We start from the raw sequence: 26208 nt of genomic DNA, 5'->3' as shown, positions 1-26208 counted from the left end.
TCACATATATTCTCGTTGTCTAATAAATAAAATTACATAAGCATTTACTCATTTTAAGCTAAATCAAGGAATATATCATGATATTTTAAGTTATCAAATTGATGGTCATCCTAGAAGTGACTAACAACATGCTAACTAGTTCAATTTTAAAGAAAGAATTAAATCAATTAGGCCATGAAAGTTCTAATTAAATAACAATTTTAAACATATTTTTATTATCTAAATCATGTTAAAAGAAGAAATTGAAAACATGAAAATCTATATTGTGAAAGAAAATTACTTGAAAAAATAATGAACAAAACTAAGTGCTTTCATGAAATAATCCTAACACATGCTAACTACAAGAAATTTATATCATTAATCTAACTATTCTTAATATATGCTAAAAAAAATCTACAAATCAACTAAATATAAAATATAAAATAATTAAATAAAATAAAGTTGAGAAAATATTTTACCTCTTTTCTGGCAGCGAGACTGAAGACGACTTCACCACCACCCAGGAGCTTAACGGAGCTCCAATCCACGAAAAGAAAAACTGAAAATTTAGACTTGAACCTTCGTGGGCTTCGACGTTATAAGAACTCCTTTCTTAGCCTAAATTTCGACTTCAAGCTCCTATTTTTCTCGAAGAAAAATATAGTTTGAAAGCTAAAATTTTTTACAACTTTTAGGTTGGGGACAAGAGTCCAAAATCCTAGCCAAGTTAAGAAAATTTCTAATTTTGGGGTAGCTTAAAAACCTTCACTTCTTCCCTCTTCTTAATGAGAATATGAGCCTTTATATAGGCTCCAAAAATCTCAAATTCTCATGAATTTTTGATGTGGGAGAATGAGATATTTTTTTAGAAAAAAACTAAAAATTTTAAAAATACAAACTATAATTAAACTAATCTAACTAACACTGTATTTAGTTAAAAATAAAATCTTTTTGAGATGATTTTCGAATGACCACATAAATAGTAATCAAAGAAATATGTATATTATACTAAAATTTATAAAAAGATAAAAATAGTTAAGAATAACATGAAAATATCTTTATTTTAATAAAAACTAATTGTTTCAAAATTGTTCGAAATTTAAAGAAACTCGATAGCTAATTTGCGTTGTGGAGGGTCAAAATTGGGTGTCAACAAGACCTATGATGAAAATAGTGTTACTACACTAGAATGGTGGAAGAACAATCAGAAAACAATATTCAGTATTATCAACCAAGACTAGGGATGTGTTAAATGTTCCAATGTCAACTATTGCATCAGAGAGCGCATTTAGTCTGGGAAGGCAGCAAATCGGAGACAATCGACACTCTTTGAGAAGTAATGCCATGAATGTTTTAGTTTGCCTCAGAGATTGGATTAGATCAGAGCATAGGAATGAAGGAAGAGTAGAAGATACGGAAGAAGACGAACAACTTGAAGAAATAATGTCAATTGGAGATCCTTCGTCACAAGCTAGTCCAAATTATGGATTAGTTGATTTTGAAAATTATGAGGTAATTCCTGTTAATTTTAATACAGATGAATTGGAGAAAATAATTCGAAATATGTAGAAGTTACAATTTATTATATACAACTAAGTGTAAGTTTGTAACTTGTATGTTTTGAATTTTATCAATATATTAATAATGTCAAAGACTCATTGAGTCTTTGCATTTCTTAATTTTTTTTCCCTATAAATTTTGTATGATTAAAAAAAGGGCAGCCCGGTGCATTAAAGCTTCCGCTATGCACAAGATCCAGGGAAGGGTCCGACTTCAAGGGTCTATTGTACGCAGCCTTACCTTGCATTTCTGCCAGAGACTGTTTCCAAGGCTTGAACACATGACCTCCTGATCACATGACAGTAATTTTGTATGATTCAATTAAATAATTATTTTTACTTTACATAATCATCTAAGGAAAATTAAATTTATAGTCACTATAAGATTTCAATACTTGAAAAAATATTATTATAATAGATAGTATATTATGAGTATGTTTGAATATAATATAATGTAAGTATATTATTATAATAGATAATATATTGTGAGTATATTAGATATACATTGTAAGTATATATAATATGATATAAGTATATTATATAATAGATGGTATATTGTGTGTATATCACTATAATATATAGTATATTGTGAGTATATTAGATATACATTGTAAGTATATATATATATATATATATATATATATATACATTCTAATAAATAGTATATTGTGAATATATTAGATATACATTGTAAGTATATATATTATAATATAGTATATTGTGAATATATTAGATATACATTGTAAGTATATATATTATAATATAAGTATATACATACTAATAGATAGTATATTGTGAGTATATTAGATATAGATTGTAAGTATATATATAATATATAATTAAGTATATATCACTATAATAAATAGTATATTGGGAGTATATAAATTGTTATAATTACTTCTAAATTAAATAGATAACGATACACTATATCGATCATTAACTCAAATTTTTGAATACATAAACGTCGCAAAAAAATTCAAGACAATGGGACCAACCCGGCCCGACCCATTAGGCCCGGATACTATACCCTTAATGTGTCATGGGCTGGACTGTTAAAAAAAATTCAGTGTTGGGCCCGGCCCGGTCCAGTCCAACAAGGGTATAGTCTGTCCCTGCCCAGCCCAGTATCCGGTGGGGCAAAAAAAAGTGGACCGGTCTGACCCGGTCCGGCCCACTTAACAGGTTCATTCACACCCTCAGAAAGGCACTTAGGCCGTTTGAATATGGTAAGTCGTGTTCATGTGTTATGAGGATTGTGGCTAGAGTCAGTCACGTATAAGCTTTGTTGATTCTTTAGGACAGTAAATAGTATTTCTTTTTTCATCATACATTATTTTAGCAGACATTTTGTCATTTTGGAATTTGGGGGAATGCCCCATAGAGTATATTTTTGTCCGATTTCAGTCCTTAAAGGCTCACGCCTTGCCAGTGAATTAGCCTTCATTTGTTCTTAATTCAATTTTTCATACTATATTAGTTACTAATCTTAATAGCATGGAATGTTTTGTTAAATTTATAATTAGTAGTCACCAAACAGTTAGAACCAAGTCACTAATTAAATTGTTTTGTAAAAGTAACTTTAAGTAAGTAAAGCTAGATCACGAAGTAACATAGAGTTTGATTTAAAATTCAAAATACAAATACTGCAGGAACAATACATAGACCAACATAAGCCATATTTGATATTACATCCAACATTATCCTGATTTATAGGTAGAAGTAGAACTTAGTCGTTCTATTTATTTTCCATGAAGGAAAACAGAAAAGCAAAGACAAACCACACAAACATCATCTCATATTTAGAAGTTAGAAATCAACAGAATCTTTCATATTGGCTCTGGGCGCTCTGCAATAGCTTAAACCATGCATAACATTGAAGACACAACGGGGACACCTCGCTTCACAAGCATCGGGGTTACGGCCACATATATGACCGCACCTAATTATAAGCTGGCTATTATCAGTTAGTATTGATTCGAGTTCCTTGATAATCAGCGGCACGTCTCTCGCAGCAGCTATCTTCACTCTTGGAGACTCAGCTAAATAAACTATATAATCCATTAGAGAAAAAACATCAAGTGTTAAAATCAATTATATGTTATACCATTGATGTGATAAAACCAACATAGAGATCACATATCAAATAAAATAAGAGGGAGGTGCATGCAGAAAAATGTTCATTTACCTGACATCACCAAAAGCGCAACAATGAAATAAAAAGCATAATTGCGAGCCATGACAATATAATATTTCTAAGACTGCAGAGAAAGATAAGAAATTGTGTGTTACTGTAGTGCGATGTTTTTGCTCAATGAAATAAAATGAATTTATAGGCCTCTCCAACACCCTCTGCCCCCCATATTTCTCCCTATATAATTTACAACCAGAAAAGGGGAAGACGACTGTCTATTTTAGTGACCACAAAGCCAGAGGTCTTGCGTGTTTTGCATGCCTCTTTTTTAAGAATGTAGTTGTTAGTTGTAACTACACATACATAAAAAGAAACCACTTCAATTGTATAATAAATGAAATTACCATTTTATTGTCTGGTTATTTCAAGTGGACCCCACCTTATTTTGATTTCTTTTGGCAGCCATTTCAATGTGGAATACACGATTTTTTTATATTATGATGATGTGGTAGATAAAATTTGTATGAGGCTCCTCTCATACTTTGCCGAGTGGATTATTTGGTCCCATTTTCAGAAAAGGCCCAAAGTTCCTCCTCTCTTTTTCTTTTTTGACTTTTTATTTTCCTTTTGTTCAATTTTGTTTTCTTTGTGCACATTTCAAAGTTGGGAAAAAGCATAAATTTTTTCCTCAATTATATCGAAAAGTCGGTTACACACTTTAATTAATAGGACAATTTATTATACATTTATATTATTTTAAAGTGTATTTATTTACCCTTTTCTACACTAAACCTTAGATATTATGTAGTGAATAAGCATTTCAAACTGATGAGCTTAAACTTCAATTTGGGCCTTCAAATTTATGCTTTGAAGAACATATTTGAGGTTTTTCAATTTTTTTGGATGAAAATTAGAATCGGGTGGATGGGTTATAACATTGATTTCCAAGAAATTACTATGGGAGGACCATTTTAATTAGAAAAATATAAAAAATCGAGTTTATTAAACGAATTGATGCTCTAAGAAATGATGACTTAAAAACGCTTGAGGTTGGGTGTAGAAAGGGATGAATAAATACACTTTTGAATAATATAAGTTTGTAATAGGTAGCTCCAGTAGTTGAAGTGTGTAACTGTTTTTTCGGTACAACTTCAGTGGATAATTTATGTTTTTTCCCTTTCAAAGTTTGCTACTTTTTTTACCTTAATATTTTTATTCATGAAAAGTATGAAATTTAATATTTCTTGCCTAATTCATCTTATTTTTAACATTTTGATATTATTTTTTCTATTCCATATTAGTTATTTAAATTACTAAAATAGTTATTTAACATTATTTTTGTTAATTAACAAAATCAAAATATAATTAATTAATTTTTTTCTATTTTATCCTAACAATTATTTCTTTTTGAAAGTGTAAACAAGATTTGTAGAGTTACAATTTTTTTTAAAGGAGTAAATCAATAAAATTATATCATTTTTATTTATAATTTCTTAAGTACGTATAAAAGAAAGGACAACTAATATAAAAAATAAAAAGAATATAAAATTAATTTTTTCTTTTGTTCCTCTCTCAACAATTTCATAAACACTTAAATCCATCAAAAAGTTGTCCAACAAGAAAATATAACAGAAAGAGCATCAGTAATCTTGACAAATAATTACATAAAGTTTTGAAATTGTTTTCATGAAATCCAAAATCGAAAAACATTCATAAACACCTATATATATATATATATATACACTCACTCTCTCTCTCTCCATTAATTTATACGAAAAAAATATTATTCTTGAAAATCAAGCTAAGCTATGTGAAATTTAATCAATATTTTAAAACGTATTTTTTTATTACATCAAGAAGAATTGCAGCTTATCATATTTTTTTCATACATAAACTTTCTCACTAAGTTACAATTCAACCAAAAATACTATAAATGGCAACTTCTCATATAACATAATTAAAAAAATATATTTTATAGCTTCAATTTCGCGAACAAAACTTTATTGTATAAATAAACAAAGAGTATATGTATATATGTAGGTGTTGTCCACTTTTCTTTTTACACATCTTTTAAAAAATTATAAATAAAAATGATAATTTACTAATTTACTCCTTAAGAAGTTTTTTTGCAACTTTACAAATACTTGAATTAATTATTAGAGTAAAATAAAAATAATTTTAAATCACTATTCATGTTTATCCTAAAAACATACAATTGATTTTTGTTATGAGTTTAAGAGCAGCGTCTTAATTTAATTCTTTTTAAATACATATTATTATTCTTCATTGTGCCTTGATCTTGTTATTGTGTTATTTAAATTTATGTGATGAAATATATTTAAATAAATTAAAAAAATACATATAGAGGAAGGAGTAAATGGAAAGTGGGAGCGGAAGTACGGAAGAGTAAGAAAAGAAAAAGAGAAGTTATAAGGCATGGGACCATAAGATATATTTTTATCAATTAAAAAATCTCTCACACAATTATGCCATGACAGGCCTCACTCGTTATAAATATTTTTCCATGTTTTAAGTTGTTGCCTCTCTTAATTGGAGCAGGCAAATCTCCGGTTACCAATCTCTTCTTTACACGTCTTCTCTTATCCTTTAGTAAACAATCTCTTCAAGATATTTTCTTGTTGGACCTTGAATGCTTTACACGTGTCCCCTTTATCCTCTAATTAGCAATCTCTTCTTTCTTCTCTATTGGACCTAGCAATGTCTTATTTTTTAAAATTTTTTGAATTTTTTTATCGGTGTCCGATATCTATATTTGAAGTTCAATTAGGTTTGAATTTTACTCGAAAAGTCCCACGTTGAACTTCATTTCTTCCCAATGGACCTTGAATGTTTTGCGCGTGTCCGTTTATCCTCTAATTAACAATCTCTTATTATGTGATACACATATCCTTCTCGAAAATATTTCAAAGATAAGAGTTAATTATGCATGTGTATTTCTTTGGTTGACGAAAGAGTAGGCTGGCTAGGCATGTCACGATCTGATTCCTCTGGTCATGATAGCATCTATTATAACCCATCCATCAGTAGGTAAGCCAACCCGTTAATTTGGAACTTCAAGTAATAGGTTTGAGGGCAGAAACTAAACAAGAGTGGTGAATTATAAAGATACGCGGAAAGAATAAGCGGAAACAAATCAAAACATGATATAAACAACTAAAGATCTCTCCCAGAACCTGAAAATCACAAGTACAGAGCTGCTACGAAATAAAAGACGAGTACAAGTCCCGAAAGTGAATTGAAAATATATACAACAACTGGCTAGTCTCAAAAGGTAAAAAATGGGCCATCCATACTGAAGGAGACAGAAATGATCCAAAAATCAAGTGCTCACCCTAGTCTCCGAAGCTGACTGCAACAGGCTCGATCTATCCACAGCGATAGCTGATGCTCGGTCCTACATCACGAAAGTAGATGCAGAGTGTAGTATGAGTACCAAGACAACATGTATTCAGTAGACATCATAGGCCGATTGAGCAGAAAAAATACAAACAATATGAGAAAAAGGAATAAGCCTAAATACGAATCAACATTTAAAGAACAAGGTTGGGGCTTGTTCCGTTTGGATATGAACTGAGTTATATTTATTTATTTATTTTTAAAATCAGCATTTAAAGTTAAGTTTTAAAAAAGGTATTAAGAAGTTAAGTTATATTTAAACATGCATTTCACTTTTAAAAAAATATTAAAATTATGTAGGTGTTTGAACATAAAAATACAATATTAAAAAAAAGTATCTGAAAAGGATATTTAAATGTTAAAGTAATGTTTGGACATGTATTTAAATTGAAAAAAAGTTAGAAATTTTGTAACTAGAGGAGAGATTTAATTGAAAAATTTGTCAAAACCACTAGTATTTCAAACTTAAAGTTCAACTCATATTTTTAATACAAAAAGTCTAATGTCAAAATCAAATACGTACAATTATAAATCACATTTTAATTGTGTCCTATAACTAACAAAATGACTCATGAATTAATAAAAATATTTTATAAATGTCACAATTCAAAATGGGCCATGAATGACACTTATACTTAACTTTTAGGTAAGCGAACCAACGAATAGAAACTCAATTTATATTAGTATTCAAATAATGAAATACGACAATAATGTGGAAATTCAAAACTTATATTAAAGTAAGAAAGGTGAAAAAAGGTAGGGTCAAAATTCTTTTTATTATTTTGAAGAGTTTGGAACATGATTTTACGTCTATTAAAATATACTTGGATCCCTTTCTCTTCTTCTAAAATATACACAAATCCATTTCTCTCCATCTCATTCCCACTCTTTTTTTAGGCATAATACATGAAGAGTTAAGGGTCAATAATTTTTATTATAATAAATTAAACGTTCGGTAATAAATAATCCATATATTAAAATCCTACTATTATAATTAATGCATTAGAGTTCATACTTTAATAGAGATTCCTACATTATTGATCTTTGCTTTGTTAATCCTTGCTTAATTAATTCACGTATAACTTACTTCTAAATCATATGACCCCTAATAAAGTCCAACACAACTCATCTTGATATATATTAAAAGTACAAATACTGCAAGAGTAGGTAGGCCAACACAACCATGTTGATATATAATACATCCGACATTGTCCTGATTTATTATTATTGGTAGAAATAGAACTTAGTCGTTTTGTTTTATTTTTCAAACACACACCAAAAAAACTGAAATGAGAGAAGGAAAACAACAAAAGCAAGTTCTGTTGTAGTCCACGATACGTCTCTCATAGCACCTATTTCCACTCTTGGAGACTCAGCCAAATAAACTATATAATCCATTTAACAAAAAAAAAGAGTCAGTGTCAAAATCATGAATATGTTATATCATGGTTCGAACGTGTAAAATATGACATATGTAATAAAAAGAGAGGAAAATGTTATTTACCAGACATCACCATAACCGCAATAGTAAAATAGAATGCATAATTGTGAGCCCCGACAATAGAATTATTAAGACGAAGGATTAAAGATAAGAGAATTATATGTTGTTAATGCAGTTTAATTGTTTGCTTCATGAAAGGCCGTGAATTTATAGGTCTTTTTTTTTTTTTGGAAACTAGCTTTTCAATAATCACCAAAAATGATCTTTATATTCCATAGCAAGCTATAACTCAACATTGCTATCTCAAATAAAAAAACAAAGGAAACACTTTCATAGGAGCTATCGTAGAATCTAAAACTTTGAACTAACGAACTAATTCTAGGAGGGGTTTGGACACAACTAACATATGTAATTTTTCTAGCAATAGCTTCCCAAGACTGATTTTGTTTCTCAAATATCCTCTGATTTCTTTTTTTACATATCTCGTTAGTGATCTCTGCATCCAACATCTTGAATACCTGAGCTTTTTGTGATTTTCCTTTTGCATAGGTGACTGCCCACTATATATGCTGATCCCATGTATTGGCAGTATAGATTGGATTGTGCATCCAAAGCAATAATCTGTCCCACAGATTTCTCACATATACACATTGTACAGAAAGTTGCTCTCTTGATTCTTCCTGTTGGTGGCATGAACTACATGTTTTCTCTGCTTCAATCCCCCATTTGCTCAGTCTATCAGTCGTCATCATTTTTCCATGCAGTTGCAACCAAATAGTGAATTTAGATTTTGGTCGAGTAGCATTCCCAAACATGAGGCTTTTCCAAGGCCTTCTAGGCTTGTCATGTATCATATGGTTATATATTTGTCTGATCAGACTCTTAGAATGATTGGTGAAGGGGATTTGAGAAATCAGCATTCTGGCTTCCAATATTTTCCTGATCATCCAACTGGTCTGCTGTGGTATATTGCTGCTATCATTTTGCTCCTCTTTTATGCAGTATGTGTGAATCTGTCTAATCCATGGTTGTCTACTTTATGCTCCACATCCCAGTAGTTCTTTGCTATAATATTTTTTTTCTAGTTAATTTTTGGTATTTTATTAATGAAGTAATGAGTATAAAACATCACCTTACACCACCTCGGGCAAAGCCCATTCCTTACATGGCCCAAACGACTAGGAAAGAAATAAACTAACCAAAAACAAAATACCTAACACTTTGAACCTCCTTGTCCACTTTATCCCTTTACTGGAGTTACTCATAAATAGGGACATTTTAGTTTATCACTGTTAATGATCTTTCTTCCTGCTACTTCCAAATTGCTGAAATCTTGGTAGTTGCCCCCTCCTCTATCAATTGCAATATTTGCCAAATAGTCTGCTAGTTGATTTTCTTCCCTGAGAATGTGCTGGAATGTATGTTGTTTGTCCTGTAAGCATGTTTTGATTTCTGTCACCATCTCTGTGATTATTCAGGGGCATGACCATTTTTCTTCTAAAATCTTGTACAATAGCATAGAATCTGTTTGAATGATTATATTATTGTGCTGCTCCTGCCTGCTATGTTTACATGCTTCTAGAATCGCTTTCGCCTCTGCTACAAAGTTAATGGTGTTTTCAATAGTAGCTCCCTCTGCATACAGTAAATCCCCTCTTTCATTCCTCAAACAAAAGGCATAGGAGCTTATACCTGGATTTCCTCTCGAAGCCCCATCTGTATTGTATTTTAGCCAACCTACTGGTGGAAAATCCCACAATACTCTTGTTGCCTTCATCTTGGGACTGTAAACTTCCAATTCTTTAATCATATCTGCCTAATTATTAGGACATTTCATATTAGGCTTCCTCATTTGTAGCATCATGAAAATATTTCTAGTAATATTATGAATGTCTCTCTGAATTGATGTCTTCTTTCCATCATGCTTCATTCTATTCCTCCTTCTCCAAAGTTCCCATATTATAAAACTAGGGATAGCTCGATAGTATGGTCTCATTGCTTTTTTAACATCTCTCTCCCACCATAGCATTTTCACTTTCCTCAGGTGCAGTCCTTCAATGTTAAAACCTGCAAAGGAAGAAAAATAAGACCAAGTCCTATTAGCTAAAAAAGATCTCAGGAACACATGATCAAGTGTCTCCTAAGTAGGTCTTTCACAACACCAACACCTAGATGAACCTTTCAGTCCCCATCTTCTCACTCCGTCATCTACAAGTATTTGAATTTTCATAATCTTCACATTGTGAATGTCACTTTAAAAGGGATACCTTTTGTCCAGATCTACTGTTCCAAAGTCTCAACACTTAGGAGAGCATAGTGTTTCCCAATCAACTAAAGCCCTCTTAGTGATAGTGTTACTACTTGACCAAAGATAGCTTCTACAATATAATTCAATCATTTTTATCATCTTTGCTGGTATCATAAACAGTTGTGCCCAATAAGCTTGTATGCCAAAGAGAACTGACTGGATGAGTTGAGTTCTTCCAACATAAGAAAGCTTTTTAGCAGTCCATGAAGATATTCTATTAGTAATCTTTGTGATGAGAGGTTGTCATTGAATTAGTGAGATTTTCTGAGAACTGAGAGGGATACCAAGGTATTTGAATGGGAACTCACCAATGGTGAATCCCAATCTATATAATACTTCTACTTGATCAGCTTGTGGGACACCTCCAAATTAAACAGAACTCTTGCCTTAATTAGCCTTCAGCTTAGATGCCTTAGAAAAATCACTGAAGTAGTGCTGCATCAGAGCGACAGATGCTAAGTCCCCTCTTGAAAATAAGAGACGATCATCTGCAAAGCATAAGTGGGTTATTCCCAACTTACCACACCTGGGGTGATACTTAAACTTCCTATTTTCTTTGAGATTGTGCAACAATCTACTCAGCTACTCCATAGCAATTACAAACAAGAAAGGGGACATAGGGTCACCTTACCTTAGTCCTTTAGCAATTTATAGGCCTTTCTCCCCCATATTTCTCCCTATCTAATTTAGTCTCTAACTAAGCTATATTTGTACCTCAATTTTATGTAAGAAAAAGGAAAAGATATATTCCACTACTCTAGCTAAAACATTATTTGCATGCATAACTATATATTATTATGTTTTCCTTTTTCCTACTTTGTTGAGATCCTTTTTTTTATTTTTTTTGCACACATGTTAGGATATCGACATATTGTTTAATAACTATTTTATATTATTTTTTTCCGTACGATATTTAAGATATGATAACACTTACTATTAAGGGCGTGTGTCTAACATTCAAGCAGAAACTTGAGAAATGGGAAAGAACCCTTATTTACATGTCTTACCTATTAATACAGTAATAATGATGTTAGGTAAGTGAAAGGGGAATAAATATAATTACATTATTAAAGAGTTATGTTAGGGTTTGGCACACCTTATCTATGGTTTGGGACACCTCTGACTATAGTTCAACTGAGGATGAGTTGTATTAATTAAATTTGGACGGATTATAATAAGTTAAGAACATATATGATTTGTAACATTAGGTAATATTCCCTTCATTTGATTTTACTAGTCTAGTATATTAAAAATGAAGTTTTCATCTTACTTGTTCCTTTTAGCTATTTAAGAGAGATTTCCTTCAATTTTTAAGTCATTCATGACCTATTTAAGCCTTTTTTATTTACCTTGGGGTGTAAATGTGTATTATTACACAATTTCGATAGATTTGTTTCATCAATTAATATTGAGTGTAATTGATGGGAGTAATTATATTCGTAAAGGGTTGACAATTATCGGTAGTTACAAGTCATTTGTTTTTGAATTTCTTTCCTCTTTATTTTACTTTTAGTTTCTACTCTGTTTATTTTTTTAATTTCTTTTCTATTAAATTATTTTTAGCTTTACCTATTGTATTTTTCTCCTTATTTTTCAAATATATGTGTCTTTTTACATTATTTGTCTTTTATTTCTTTCTCATTTTCCATTTTTACTTCATGCGCTATTCCATATAATTTCTCATATTTTGATTTTTTCTTATTTATTTTCTTTCTTTTGCTTTTCTATGTTATTATTTTAACTTTTTATAGCGGTTCAGCCTTGCTAATTTTAAAAAGACACATATATTTCAACCACCCGAAATATCCGCATCTGCGAATAAGCGTGTTTCTCAAATTAATGACTGATAGTTTAGGTATGAAATTTACATTCTCAATAGTTCAGGTATGAAACTAAAAAAAAGATAGTTTAGATGTGTTTTTGATATTGTACTCTAAATAGATTTTTTTTACCTGAACCAATACGATTAGAAAAATGTGCTTATTAGGAAAAGGGATATTATTACTTTTGGATCAAAAATGCCTCTTTTCTAATAGAGAGTGCTATCTATTATCATTGTTAGACAACGCTGTTAGAATATATGATAATATATTCTGATTTTGTATAATTGTTATATTTGGTAGGTGTATATTTAGCGATATAATTAGTCCTTAATTAGAGCTAATCAATTTGGATCCTTAGTCTAACTTTAGGCTTGTAAAAAACCTTGGAGACAAAAGGATGGTGTTATCATGAGATTTTTGCCTTATTGCTAGGAATTGACGTTTTATTAGTGACAAGTGCACTTACAGGGGATTATGAGGTGAGATATAGTGAGTACTGCAACAAATTTTGCCTCGATAATTTTTAGGGCCATCGAGATAACGCGGAAAATAATTTCTTGTCAAAATTAATTTGTGCTAATATATGTTGATTGGAAGTAGTTGAGTAGCAATGACCCTTACATTCAGATTAAGCAAGTTGATAAACTTTATTGGCCTTCTGATATGACTCTTGAAGTCGAAGTATTTCATTTTCTTATTTTCGATTTCTTGTTAATTTATAGCATATTTTTGCAGATCAGAATCAATTTCTATTTGATTGCAGTGCTATTTTTAAAAGATTGCTAAAAGATAAATAATTTGTCCAATGAATGAATGAATCCATTTTATCCTACTCAATATCTCCTTTTAAGAAAAATTTAAAACTAATATAGCGAAATATTTCTTCCTGTTAGAATATATGATAATATATTCTGATTTTGTATAGTTGTTATATTTGGTAGGTGTATATTTAGCGATATAATTAGCCCTTAATTAGAGCTAATCAGTTTGGATCCTTAGTCTAACTTTAGGCTTGTAATCTTGTATATAAGCTAATTATGTTTAAAGAATAAGACAAGGGGAATACTTCTTACATGGTATCAAAGCTCTAAGTTTTAATCCTCACTCTTCCGCAACCTCCCTTCGCCTTCTTCCGGTTGCATTTTTTTTCTTCTCTTTTCTCTTCTCCATGGCTGAGTCCAAATTATCCTTTCACCCTGCTCTTGCTGTTTCTAACATCAAGAATCTTGTTCCCATCACCCTTGAGATGGAGAATGTTCAATATGCAACGTGGGCGGAACTCTTCAAAATTCACGCATGATCTCGCAAAGTCATAGACCATATTATTCCTCCGGCAAAAGGCAAGGAGAAGCCTCCTAAGACAGAGGAGGAGATGGAACTGTGGGTTACCCTTGATGCCACGGTACTCCAATGGATCTATGCCACTATCTCTCAAGATTTGCTACATACAATTCTTGAACCCGACACCACGACGATGGAGGCTTGGAATAGGCTGCGTGATATATTTCAAGATAACAAACACTCTCGTGCCGTCACACTTGAGTACGATTTCACTCACACTGAAATGGAGCAATTTCCCAATGTGTCCGCGTACTGTCAACATCTCAAGTCCTTGTCGGATCAACTCAAGAATGTCGGCTCTTCGATGGTAAATGACCGACTGGTTCTCCAATTGGTGTCCGGCCTTACCGAGCCATATAATAGTGTGGCAACACTCATCCATCAAAGCGATCCTTTGCCCCAATTTTATCAAGCTCGCTCGATGCTTGTTCTTGAAGAGGCTGGTCTCAAGAAGACGTCTCAAAACACATCTTCTGCTATGGTTGCTCATGATTCAGACAATTCTCATGACTCTGTTGATCAATTACCCTCACGATGCCATAATCAAGTGGTAAACGGCCTCAAAGTCGTGGACATTCTGGTAAGAATAGAAATTCCAGTGGGGGCAGAGGGAAAGGCAATTTTGGCGGTAGCTCAGATAGTGGGGGAAAGGGCGGTGGCAACAACAACCGCAATGGTGGCCAGTAGCAACCCCCCCTAATCAGTGGACCTCTGGGCAGCAGTGGATGCAGTGGCCATGGATGCAGTGGGCTGTACCCCCATGTCCACTTCCTACTGGACAATGGGCCAGGCCCAACATGAATTTCCGACAGCAGCACCAACAGCCACATCCCGGTATTCTTGGGCCCCGTCCTCAGCAGGCTTACTCGGCTACAACTCCTCCTCCAACTGATATTGAGGTTGCAATGCACACCCTCGGTATTACTCCTCCGGATGCAAACTGGTACATGGACACCGGCGCCACTTCTTATATGACATCCGAACAAGGTAATCTCACGTCTTATTTTAATTTGAGCAATAATCGTGGTATAACTGTTGGTAATGGTCAATCTATTCCAATTCGTGGGTATGGTCATACTAAATTAGAGTCTCCCCATCCTCCCTTGTCTCTTAAAAATGTCCTTCATGCCCCCCATCTTATCAAAAATCTCGTGTCAATTAGGAAATTCACAACTGATAATTCTGTTTCAATTGACTTTGATCCATTTGGGTTTTCTGTGAAGGATTTACAGACGGGGATGCGTCTAATGAGATGTGAGAGTTGGGGCGAGCTTTATCCCATCACCAAGCCACATGTCTCTTCCCATTCTACCGTTGCTGCTTTAGCTCCCTCCTTATGGCATGACCGTTTGGGCCACCCGGGAGCGCATATTTTGAGTTCTCTTAGGAAAAATAATTTTATTGAATGTAATAAATCTGGAAATTCTAGTGTTTGTCATTCAGGTCCTCTTGGGAAACATATTAAATTGCCGTTTGTTACTTCAAATTCTACTACTATTATGCCATTTGATATTGTTCATACTGATCTTTGGACATCACCTGTTTTGAGTTCTACTAGTCATCGGTATTATATATTATTGTTGGATGATTTTTCTAAATTTTTATGGACCTTTCCATTATCTAAAAAATCCGATACTTATTCCACCATATTAAATTTTAGAACATTCATCCGAACTCAATTTGAACGAGAAATTAAGACCATACAATGTGATATTGGTCGAAAATTTGATAATGGACCTTTTTGGGATTTTTGTAAAAAGCATGGTATTTCTTTCCGGTTGTCTTGTCCTCATACTTCTCCTCAAAATGGAAAGGCCGAAAGGAAAATTCGTATGATTAACAATGTTGTTCGTACTTTACTTGCCCATACTTCTTTACCTTCCTCTTTTTGGCACCATGTATTACAAATGACAACTTACCTTCTCAATATTCTTCCTCATAAGCAATTGAATTATCAATCTTTCCTTCAGCTTCTGTATCAAAAGGACCCGTCTTATTCTCATCTTCACGTTTTTGGGTGTTTATGTTTTCCTCTATTCCCTTCTACTACCATACACAAACTTCAACCCCGTTCTACACCATGTATTTTTTTGGGTTACCCGTCTAATCACCGTGGGTACAAGTGTTTTGATCTTTTCTCAAAAGTCATCATTAGTCGTCATGTTATCTTTGATGAGACACAGTTTTCATTTACAAAATTACTCACTCCATAGAGAGACTCCTACAGCTTCTTAGATGATGGCCTTACACCTTACTTGGTCCATCATTTCCTTTCCTCTTCTAGCCCAAACAGTACTCCTCTTGCTCATGATACTACACCCACTACTACTGGCCCTACACAGCCCAACCTTGCTAGCTCAGATAGCCACATAGACGGAACCAACTCGCCACAAGCCACTGGGCCTTGTGCTTCAGGTGCAACGCCTTCTCCACCATCATTTCCTAATCATCATAGCCTTCTTCCAAGCCCACGTCGTAGACCTGTTACTCATAGCATGCATGGTATTTTTAAACCAAAGAAACATCACAATCTCCATACTTCAGTGTCAAAATTCCCGCTGCCCCGTAACTCCGTGTCTGCTCTTTGTGACCCCAATTGGAAAATGGCTATGACTGATGAATTTGATGCTCTTATTAAAAATAAGACGTGGGTATTGGTACCCCATCCACCCGATGTTAATATTATTCGGTCTATGTGGATTTTTGCTCATAAAGAAAATCCTGATGGTTCTTTTGAGAGGCATAAAGCCCGTCTTGTAGGTGATGGCAAAATGCAACAGGTGGACATTGATTGTGGTGAGACATTTAGCCCAGTAGTCAAACCGGCTACTATTCGTACAATCCTCAGCTTGGCTCTCTTCAAATCATGGCCTATTCACCAACTTGATGTCAAAAATGCATTCCTACATGGTGCACTTAAAGAGACCGTTTACATGCATCAACCTATGGGGTTCCGGGATCCTGATCATCCTACTCATGTGTGCTGTCACGCCCCGGGCGGGTACCCTAGACGTGACCGGCACCCGAAGGCCATTTCTGACCTCCGAGCGAACCACCTGGTCCAGTCACTCCTTCATTCAAGCACATTCTCTTAGCAGGAACTCAATTTAAAGAAATACTTTTCATAATATAAGGGCCGAAGGCCAAACATTTACAATCAAAAGAAGACAATAAAAATAGGACTCCTCAAGATGACCGCTCGACCTCCCACACTCCAGTCTATGAAGCCTCTACTCATGTCAAAAAGGTGCCAATGACAAGCCCATGGCTACCAACAATCTAAATAAAAGGAAGAACAACAAAACTGTACAAGAAGGCCCAATATCCTCCGGGAACTAGGAGGACTCACCGACTGGCTGGAAGTGTATGTGGATCTTCAACGGAGCGCCGGTTGATGATCTCTAGTACCTGTCTCTGCATCATGAAACGATGCAGGCCAAACGGCGTCAGTACATGGAATGTACGAGTATGTAAAATGGCCGAATACAACGAACATCAAGGAAGAATAAATCAACTCGGGAGCTCAACTCAAAAGGGATGAAAACTCAATCAAATGTCCTAAGTCTAAACAAGGATATGATTTAGACTCGACCAATCATATACAATTCAACTCAATCTGACTCAGAGTACTATCAACACCTATTTGGGAGTTTCTCTTAACCGATAACCAACACTTACGAGCCAGTGAAGGTACAACGAAACGACGTCGTTGCCACGCCCGTTCATACCTTGCCAGGGCATGAATGACGAACACTCATGGATCCAATCCAACCAGGTCCTATAATGTCAGGACAAAAGCTCTCGGGGAAGCATCCGACTTTAACGGTTCAATCCCCCCTACGTTTGGCAACACAGGTATTGGGTTCGAGTATGGACTATACTTTTGCCCAATTCGGTGCTCGATACTCCTCCCAAGACTCAATGCTCATAAAACTCCATCCAATCAACTCAATCAACTCATATCAACAAGTCTCATTACAACCTTGTCAACTCATCAACTCTATCACAATCAAATCTCTTCCAAGCATACTAATTGCTCAATCTCAATCATATCTTCAAAGAAAATTTAAATGCACATGTATAACATCATCTAGATATAATCAATCATTACCTCCATCCATTTGAGAAAATCCTCATGACTCACCACATCTTCAAGACTTCAAATCGACATTTTTATAATAGGCAACATTTTTTAAGAAAATAATATACTTTATCAAATCTACATAATTAAGAAGATCAATAAAACATATTTAGCAACTCATTCCTTCATCATCTCATGCTCACATAAGGGCTCATTTTAGGAACCTCTTAGCTCAACAACATTGGCACATAAATAATTAAATAAAATGGAGACAAAGCTCATTCAAATATGTACCATACCAAGAAACTCCATTTTCATGAATATCTAACCTCAAAACAAGAATAGGGCACATGGATGGACTCGACCCATGTTTTGGATAGCCTTACATACCTTAGTGAAGACTTGAAGAAAACCTTGTAGTTGGGTCTTCAATGGAGGACTCAAATCTTGAAGTTCTTGGACTCCTTTTTGGTTGGAAATGGAGAAGAAGAGAAGAGAGAAGGGAGAGGAGCTAGGGCTTTTCTTTAGAGAGAGAGTGGGGGCTGAATAAATGCCCCCAAAATACACAAGGCTTGTGTATATATAATTTGGAAAATTTCCCAAATTGCCCTTCCTCCAATTTCTGAAAAATCAGGCAAAAACGCCCTTGGCGCGATAGTGGCGCGTCGCGCCCTTACAGCGCCAAGGCCAATTACGCCCAAAACCTGCACAACTTTTAGTGGCGCGTCGCGCCAGGGACCAAACTACTGAGGCATGTTTCTGGCGCGATAGTGGCGCGTCGCGCCCTTACAGCGCCAAGCCTATTATTCTAAATTCTGGGACTTTGGCCTGAAAAACCCTGCACAACTTTTAGTGGCGCGTCGCGCCAAGGACCAAACTACTGAGGCATGTTTCTGGCGCGATAGTGGCGCGTCGCGCCCTTACAGCGCCAAAGCCATATCCCCAGCAGTTGCAACCCAGGCCAAAAATGAAATTCCTGTCGTGCTAGTTCGTCTTCGGATCGTCATATCTTTTGACTCCGAACTCCAAAATTTACGTTCTTGGTGGCGTTGGAAAGAAGACTCGACGACCTTTAATTTGATAGGTCGTGGGCCACCCAGATTGACGTCCTTCAAAAGATAGGGTCGTTAAAAGTCGACCCTTACATGAACTCATCCTAAACTTAGCCACGACGGATCTTTTGGACTTAGCTCGGTCCTAGGGGTCCTCAATGACCCCACATCACCTCCAACGCTCTTAAATTCCTCAGGGACTCATATTAACTCGAGCACATACTTCGAAATAAATACGATGGGCCCCACACGTGTACAAAGAAAGCCCGAATCTTAGGAAGAAATTTTGAGGGGTGTTACATGTGCTTACTAAAGAAATCTCTATATGGCCTCAAACAAGCTCTGCGAGCGTGGTATAAGAGGTTTGCTGACTATGTCTCCACTCTTGGGTTTTCTCGTAGTATTTCTGATCACTCTCTCTTCATTTATCGACAAGGTACTCACATGGCTTATATATTATTATATATGGATGACATTATTTTAGCTGCTTCTTCTGATGATCTTTGAAAGTCCATAATTGCCCTTCTTAGCTCGGAATTTGCTATGAAGGACTTGGGCCCTGTCGAATCCCCAAATGTGCATCTTCGAGTGTTTCAGCCGATCCCCAATCTCCCAGTATCAATATTTTGGCTGCTCAAGCCGTGAGTTATTTCTTGGGTATTGCAGTCACTCCTCATGCAGGTGGCCTATTCTTATCACAAAAGAAGTATGCATCAGAAATCATTGACAGAGCTGGCATGTCTTCTTGTAGGCCATCTCCTTCTCCGGTTGATACTAAACCGAAGCTGAGTGCTACTTCTCGCACATCTTATGCAGATCCTACTCTCTATCGGAGCCTTGCAGGGGCTCTTCAATATCTCACCTTCACACGGCCCGACATCACATATGCGGTGCAACAAGTATATTTATTCATGCATGACCCGAAAGAAGAACACATGCTTGCTCTCAAACGCATTGTGCGCTATATTTAGGGTACCCTGGATTATGGTCTTCATTTATATCCATCCTCTACATCCACTCTCATTTTCTATACAGATGCGGATTGGGGTGGATGTCCGGATACCCGCAGATCGACATCAGGATATTGGGTGTTTCTAGGTGATAACTTGATCTCGTGATCCGCTAAACGACAACCTACTTTGTCCCGATCTAGTGCCGAGGCGGAATATCGAAGGGTTGCTAATGTAGTTTCTGAGTCGTGTTGGTTACGTAATCTTCTTTTGGAACTTCATTGTCCCATTAAGAAGGCTACATTGGTGTATTGTGATAATGTTAGTGCTATATATCTTGCTGGTAATCCTGTTCAACATCAACGCATTAAACATATCGAGATGGATATTCACTTTGTTCGTGAAAAGGTTGCTCGAGGCCAAGTTCGTATTTTACATGTACCATCTCGTTATCAGATTGCTGATATCTTTACCAAGGGTCTTCCTTTGATTCTATTTGAAGATTTTCGGGACAGTCTTAGTGTTCGGGAGCCTCCTGCTACGACTGTGGGGGTGTGTTAGAATATATGATAATATATTCTATTTTGTATAGTTATTATATTTGGTAGGTATATATTTAGCGATATAATTAGCCTTTAATTAGAGCTAATCAGTTTGGATCCTTAGTCTAACTTTAGGCTTGTAATCTTGTATATAAGCTAATTATGTTTAAAGAATAAGACAAGGGGAATACTTCTTACACTTCCTTTGAATTAGTTACATAAGATCATCATCTACTATTTTTACATTTAAATATTTTAATAGGTAGCTTACAAAAATTCTACTAGTTTAGGAGCTAATTACTTAGATACACGCTATTTTGTAATATTATGAATCTTACCAGATTTTGGTGCATCCAGATATGTCCAAATACATGTATCTTGGATACATGAAGTCAAATTTAAGTGTAATTTGTTCTAGCTAGATACACTATATCTAAGTGAATTCACATATATATCTGAGATACATAGACAAATCTCGCTCGCGTATCTGGTATCCCAAATACATGTATCTCGTGTGTATCTAATGTTATTCACATGTATCGGGGATACATAAAACAATCTCGCTTGCTTCCATTTTATTCTCACAATAGTGTAAAATAATTACATTTTATATCACTAATTAATAATTTCATCCCAAATTTATCACTAATTAATAACACTGCCTCTATCAAACAAAAAATTATCAACTGGTGGATCAAGAAGAGTCGGAAGTCATTGCAGGAAAAAAATAATCAGCACATTAAATTAAAGCAGCTCTCTCCACTAGTTCTATGGAGTAATAAATTGAGTCATTAATTTCTTACTGCTCTTTATATAAAAAAAAACCATAAATATAATATAATCACTAAGTTTCTTTGACACTTGTGAAGTTATTTTATCCCAAAGTGAGGTGACTCAAGTTGACAAAATACCGTACATTGTGTATAAAACCCAATGTCCCGTATTCTTTCTTTAGAGAAAAAAAATTAATATTAGTAGAGAAGAGAAATCATAATGGAAGTTTTTTTGATCGTGTTATTCACTATGGTAGCTATATTTTATTTTGTTTGATTTTGGTTATTAGTAGGGAAATTGAAAGGTCCAAAGACAGCCATTAGTGGGTAGTATTCCAGAAGTTTTATTTAACAAAGGAAGAATTCATGAATGGACCACAGATCAACTCTTTGCAAGTGAAACTTTAGGCACATATCAGACATGTGGTATTTACATCCCTTTTTTGCAGAATTGGAGACGAACTTTTTCCACAGTTACATGTCATCCAAAAGCTTTCGAACATATTCTTCGAATAAGGTTTCATAATTATCCTAAAGGCCCAACTTGAAAAAACAGCTTTGGCGACCACCTTACGGGGAATCAAGGTAATTGACACATTAATTAACTTCTTCATACATTCATAATCGAGTTGGGTAATTCAACTAATAGTTATTTATCAAGTTTATAAGCTAATGGAGTAAACCTCCATTTTTATGAGAAGCTCACTGAAGAAGGGAGCAACAGAAGGAAATGAGGAAGAAGAGAAGTAGTTTTCTATATTGATCATCATCTTTACATAGTCCCTATTTATAGAGACCACACACTTCACATTTGTGATCTTCACATGCTAACCAACTAACTTGACAGCTGTAACTAACTAACTAACCTGCACCTTTTCTAACAAATTCTTAACAAACTCTTTTAACTGCCACTCTTTATAATTGCAATTACATTCTTGACTACATTTCAATACTCCCTCTCAAGCTGGAGTTTGTGTAGACATTGAAAACTCCAAGCTTGTTCAACAATATTTGATGTTGAGATGTTCCCAAACCTTTGGTTAGAAGATCTGTCAGTTGCTCTTTTGTGTTCACATATTCTGTCTTTATCAATCCACTACTGATCCTTTCCCTCACAAAGTGGCAATCAATTTTGATGTGCTTGGTCCTCTCATGGAAGATAGGATTAGCACTAATCTGGATAGCAGCTTCGCTATCGCAATGCAATCTCACAGGAGTTGTCACATTCACATTCAACTCTTTCAGCACACCAAGCAACCATATGACCTCTGAGACAGCTGCTGCCATGCTTCTATACTCAACTTCACCTGAGCTTTTACTAATTGTATGCTGCTTTTTGGACTTCTAAGATAAAAATGAGCTTTCTAACTTGACCACATACCTAGTCACAGACCTTCTAGTATTTGGACATGAAGCCCAATCTGAATCACAGTAAGCCTCTCTGAAGAATTCATGATTTATATATGTTTCAGGCCGGTGTCCTCACTGACCTGAGCGATTTCGATCACCTAGCAGGCCTTTTATTTGGTAAGTAACATCGCCTGATTGCTATTATCACTGCTCAGCAATAATCCTTGTCCAGGGCATCCTTTGATACATTTTACCAATCTCAATGCAGCTTTCCAATGAGATACCTTGGGTCTTTGAATAAACTGAGATAACACTTGTATTGTAGAGCTTATATCTGGTCTAGTAGTTGTCAAATATAATAACCTACCAATGAGTCTCTGATATATAGTGATATCTGTGAGTATAGGATCATCTGTTTTCCCTGTAACCTCATCATAGTCAATAGTGGTTAGTTTTACATTTGCCTCAAGTGGTGTACTTACTAGTTTAGAACCTCCAAGACCACAGTCAGAAATCAACTCCAATGCATACTTTCTCTGTTTAAGTGCAATGCCATTTTTGGATCTCAACACTTCAATTCCAAGAAAATACTTCAGTTCACCAAGGTCTTTCATTTTAAAGTTGTCATACAGTGTGGCTTTCAAATCTTGAATTAGGTGTTACTGTTCCCTGTTATAAGTAGGTCATCTACATAGATTAACATAACAGTAATATCATCGTCCAGTTTCTTTGTAAAAAGTGAGTGATCATATGGAATTTGGTGATATCCAGTTGTATTCAGTGCCTCAGTTAGCTTGAGATTCCACTATCTAGAGGCCTGTTTCAACCCATATAATGACTTGAGAAGTTTGCAAACCTTATGCACCCCCTGCCTCTGAAATCTCTGAGGCAATTCCATGTAGACTTCCTTAAGAAGATCTCTTTGAAGAAAAGCATTGTGGACATCCATTTGGAAAAAAAGCCAATTATGAGATGCTGCTACTCCAATGACAGTTCTCACAATAACTATCTTTGCTACTGGTGAGAAAGTTTCATGGTAGACAAGTCCCTCTTGTTGGTTATAACCTTTGGCTACCAACCTAGCTTTATATTTCTCTACTTCACCACTAGCCTTGTGTTTTACCTTAAAAACCCATTTGAAACCAATGGGATGTTTACCAGGAAGTAAATCAAATATTGTCCATGTGTGATTTTGTTCCAATGCATCAACTTCAGCTTGCATAACATCTATCCATTCCTGGTAACGTTTATATCCTTCTTTCCCGAGAATCATAAGGTACGCGATATCTGATGATATCCTTCTAGATGGAACTGACGTATCAGCTGGCTCAGACATCATCTTATCTCTATATTCTGTGGGAAGGATGAAGTCCGTGTAGGGAGAAGATTGCTTAGAATTCAAACCAGAAAGATGGCTCTCTACTGATGAAACAAGAATTGAAAGGCCTGAAGATGGATATATGTTTGCAGCATTTAACGGGGGAACAAGAACATGCATAGGCAAATACTTATCTTTTTTTGAAATGAAATCTGCAGCCTCAGCTATATTACTTCGTTACAAATTATCTCCAGTTCTTGGTCATCAAGTTGTGCCAAAACTCTTCTTCACTTTATCCATGAAGAACGACCTTAAAGTCAACCTTAAACGTCGTGATCTTGCGTCTATACTATAATTTAACTTTATACATGAATAGCAAGATTTTTTTTGTATTGACTTTGAGATATATAATAATAAAATAAAAATTGAATACCTATATACAGGGGCGGACCCACGTGGTGTTCAGGGGGTTCATCCGAACCTCCTTCGTTAAAAAATTACACTGTGTATATAAGATAAATTTTTTAATTTATGTGTATATATTTAACATTGAACCCCCTGAGCATAAGCCAAAGGACTAGCTCAGTGGCAAAGGAGGTTCAATATTTCTCCTTAGATGTCACAGATCGCGTGTTCGAATCCAGACAAACACATTTTTTTTCCGATTTTAGTTACGTTTTAGGCTTAGTTTTTATCCTTTTTTAAATTAAAAAATGACTTCTTAACATATTATTTTTTTAAAAAAATTCACTCTTTAATTGAAAAGTCAAGACATTAAAAACCCCTCTTTTTTATTTTCTAGGGATTTCATTTTTTCACTTTCTCTCCCAACTCTTCTCTTCTCTTTCAAATTGAGTGCCTACTACTGCTGTGTGCTGCTGCTGTGTGCTGTGTGCTGCCGGCTGCCCTGCTGTCCATTCTCCGCCAGTCCGCCGTCCACTGCCTGTAAGAGTAAGTTCTTAATTCTTCTTCATTTTATTTGTTCTTAAAATTTTTAGAATTTTTTTCCAGAAATCTATATGGCTTTGGCTTTGGTATAATGATATTTATTGTCTTATTTATGTGCTCTTAGTCTTTACGATTCAGTTTCAAGATTCAATGAAGAAGTATTTCACCAAAATTTCAAAATCAAGTTTAGCCTCTCAAAGTCATAGTCAATCTAACCAAGAAGAAAATGCTAATCATTCGGAAGTATCATTACATTCTTCTCAAGAATTTGATTTGGGTTCTTTAAAGTTTGATCCCGGTGAAAGAATCTCAATATTGAACCATCATCCAAATCATCGTGATATTATTAGAAGAGCATACCTTTTAAATGGTCCTTGCCAACCTCGTTTAGTGGTGCATAAGTATCCTCAAACAAATATTTCTGGATCAATACGTCGTTTTAATCATGAATGGTTTGATGATGTATATCATGATTGGTTGGAGTATAGTGTTAGTAAAGATGCAGTCTATTGTTTGTATTATTATCTATTTAAAGACCATAACATTCATCAAGGAGGAGGTGAAGTATTTTCAAGTGTTGGGTTTAAGAGTTGGAATAAAAAGAGTAGTCTTGACAAACATATTGGTCAACCAAATAGCATACATAATCAATCAAAAAAGAAATGTCAAGATTTATTACGACAACGGCAATCTATTCAATTTTCATTTGAGAGGCAATCTAATCAACTCAAGTATGGATATTGGATTCGCTTAAGTGCTTAGGTTGATGTAGTAAGACTTCTCATAACTCAGGGATTTGCATTTCGAGGTCATGATGAATCTAAATCATCACTTAGTAGGGGTAACTTTCTTGAAATTCTCTCATGGTATGCAAACAAATGTGATAAAATTTGTGATTATGTACTAGAACATTGTCACGCCCGGGAGGGTACCCTAGACGTAACCGGTAGAATGAAACATACCTCAAGGAAGAATAGCAGCGGTCCAAATATCTCAAATTGAAAAGATAAGAGAGACTCAACAAGGCGTCATAAGTCTAAAGTAATAATACATTTTTAAACAAAGATCAATCATATACCATACAGTCCAATCCAATCATACACAATACCGTTTAACCAACTCATTTACAATTCGATTCCTTTCAATCATGTGCAATTCGACCATATACAATCTACTCAGCATTCAACTCAACAAT

At 34.8% G+C, this 26208-nt stretch overlaps 1 protein-coding gene and 1 pseudogene across 2 annotated transcripts; both read left to right on the top strand.

Annotated features, from left to right (window-relative positions):
- Positions 1 to 13836: 13836 nt before the first annotated feature.
- On the top strand, positions 13837 to 14699 carry LOC129900075 (uncharacterized; annotated as a pseudogene).
- Positions 14560 to 15668, top strand: LOC129900381 (uncharacterized). 2 transcript variants are annotated; one of them, XM_055975339.1, is made up of 2 exons: positions 14560 to 15037; positions 15223 to 15668. In XM_055975339.1, exons 1-2 carry the CDS (start codon positions 14725 to 14727, stop codon positions 15255 to 15257), a joined length of 348 nt encoding a protein of 115 aa, XP_055831314.1. In that variant the 5' UTR covers positions 14560 to 14724; the 3' UTR covers positions 15258 to 15668. The 2 variants fall into 2 exon arrangements, with proteins under 2 accessions (XP_055831314.1, XP_055831315.1); XM_055975340.1 differs by having other exon boundaries at positions 14562 to 14942.
- The last annotated feature ends 10540 nt before the right edge of the window (positions 15669 to 26208 follow it).

The sequence above is a fragment of the Solanum dulcamara genome, chromosome 8 (genome assembly GCF_947179165.1).
Source record: "Solanum dulcamara chromosome 8, daSolDulc1.2, whole genome shotgun sequence".
Lineage (NCBI taxonomy): Eukaryota > Viridiplantae > Streptophyta > Magnoliopsida > Solanales > Solanaceae > Solanum > Solanum dulcamara.
The sequence above is the reverse complement of the archived record's forward strand: the minus strand, read 5'-3'. Positions and strand labels throughout refer to the sequence as shown.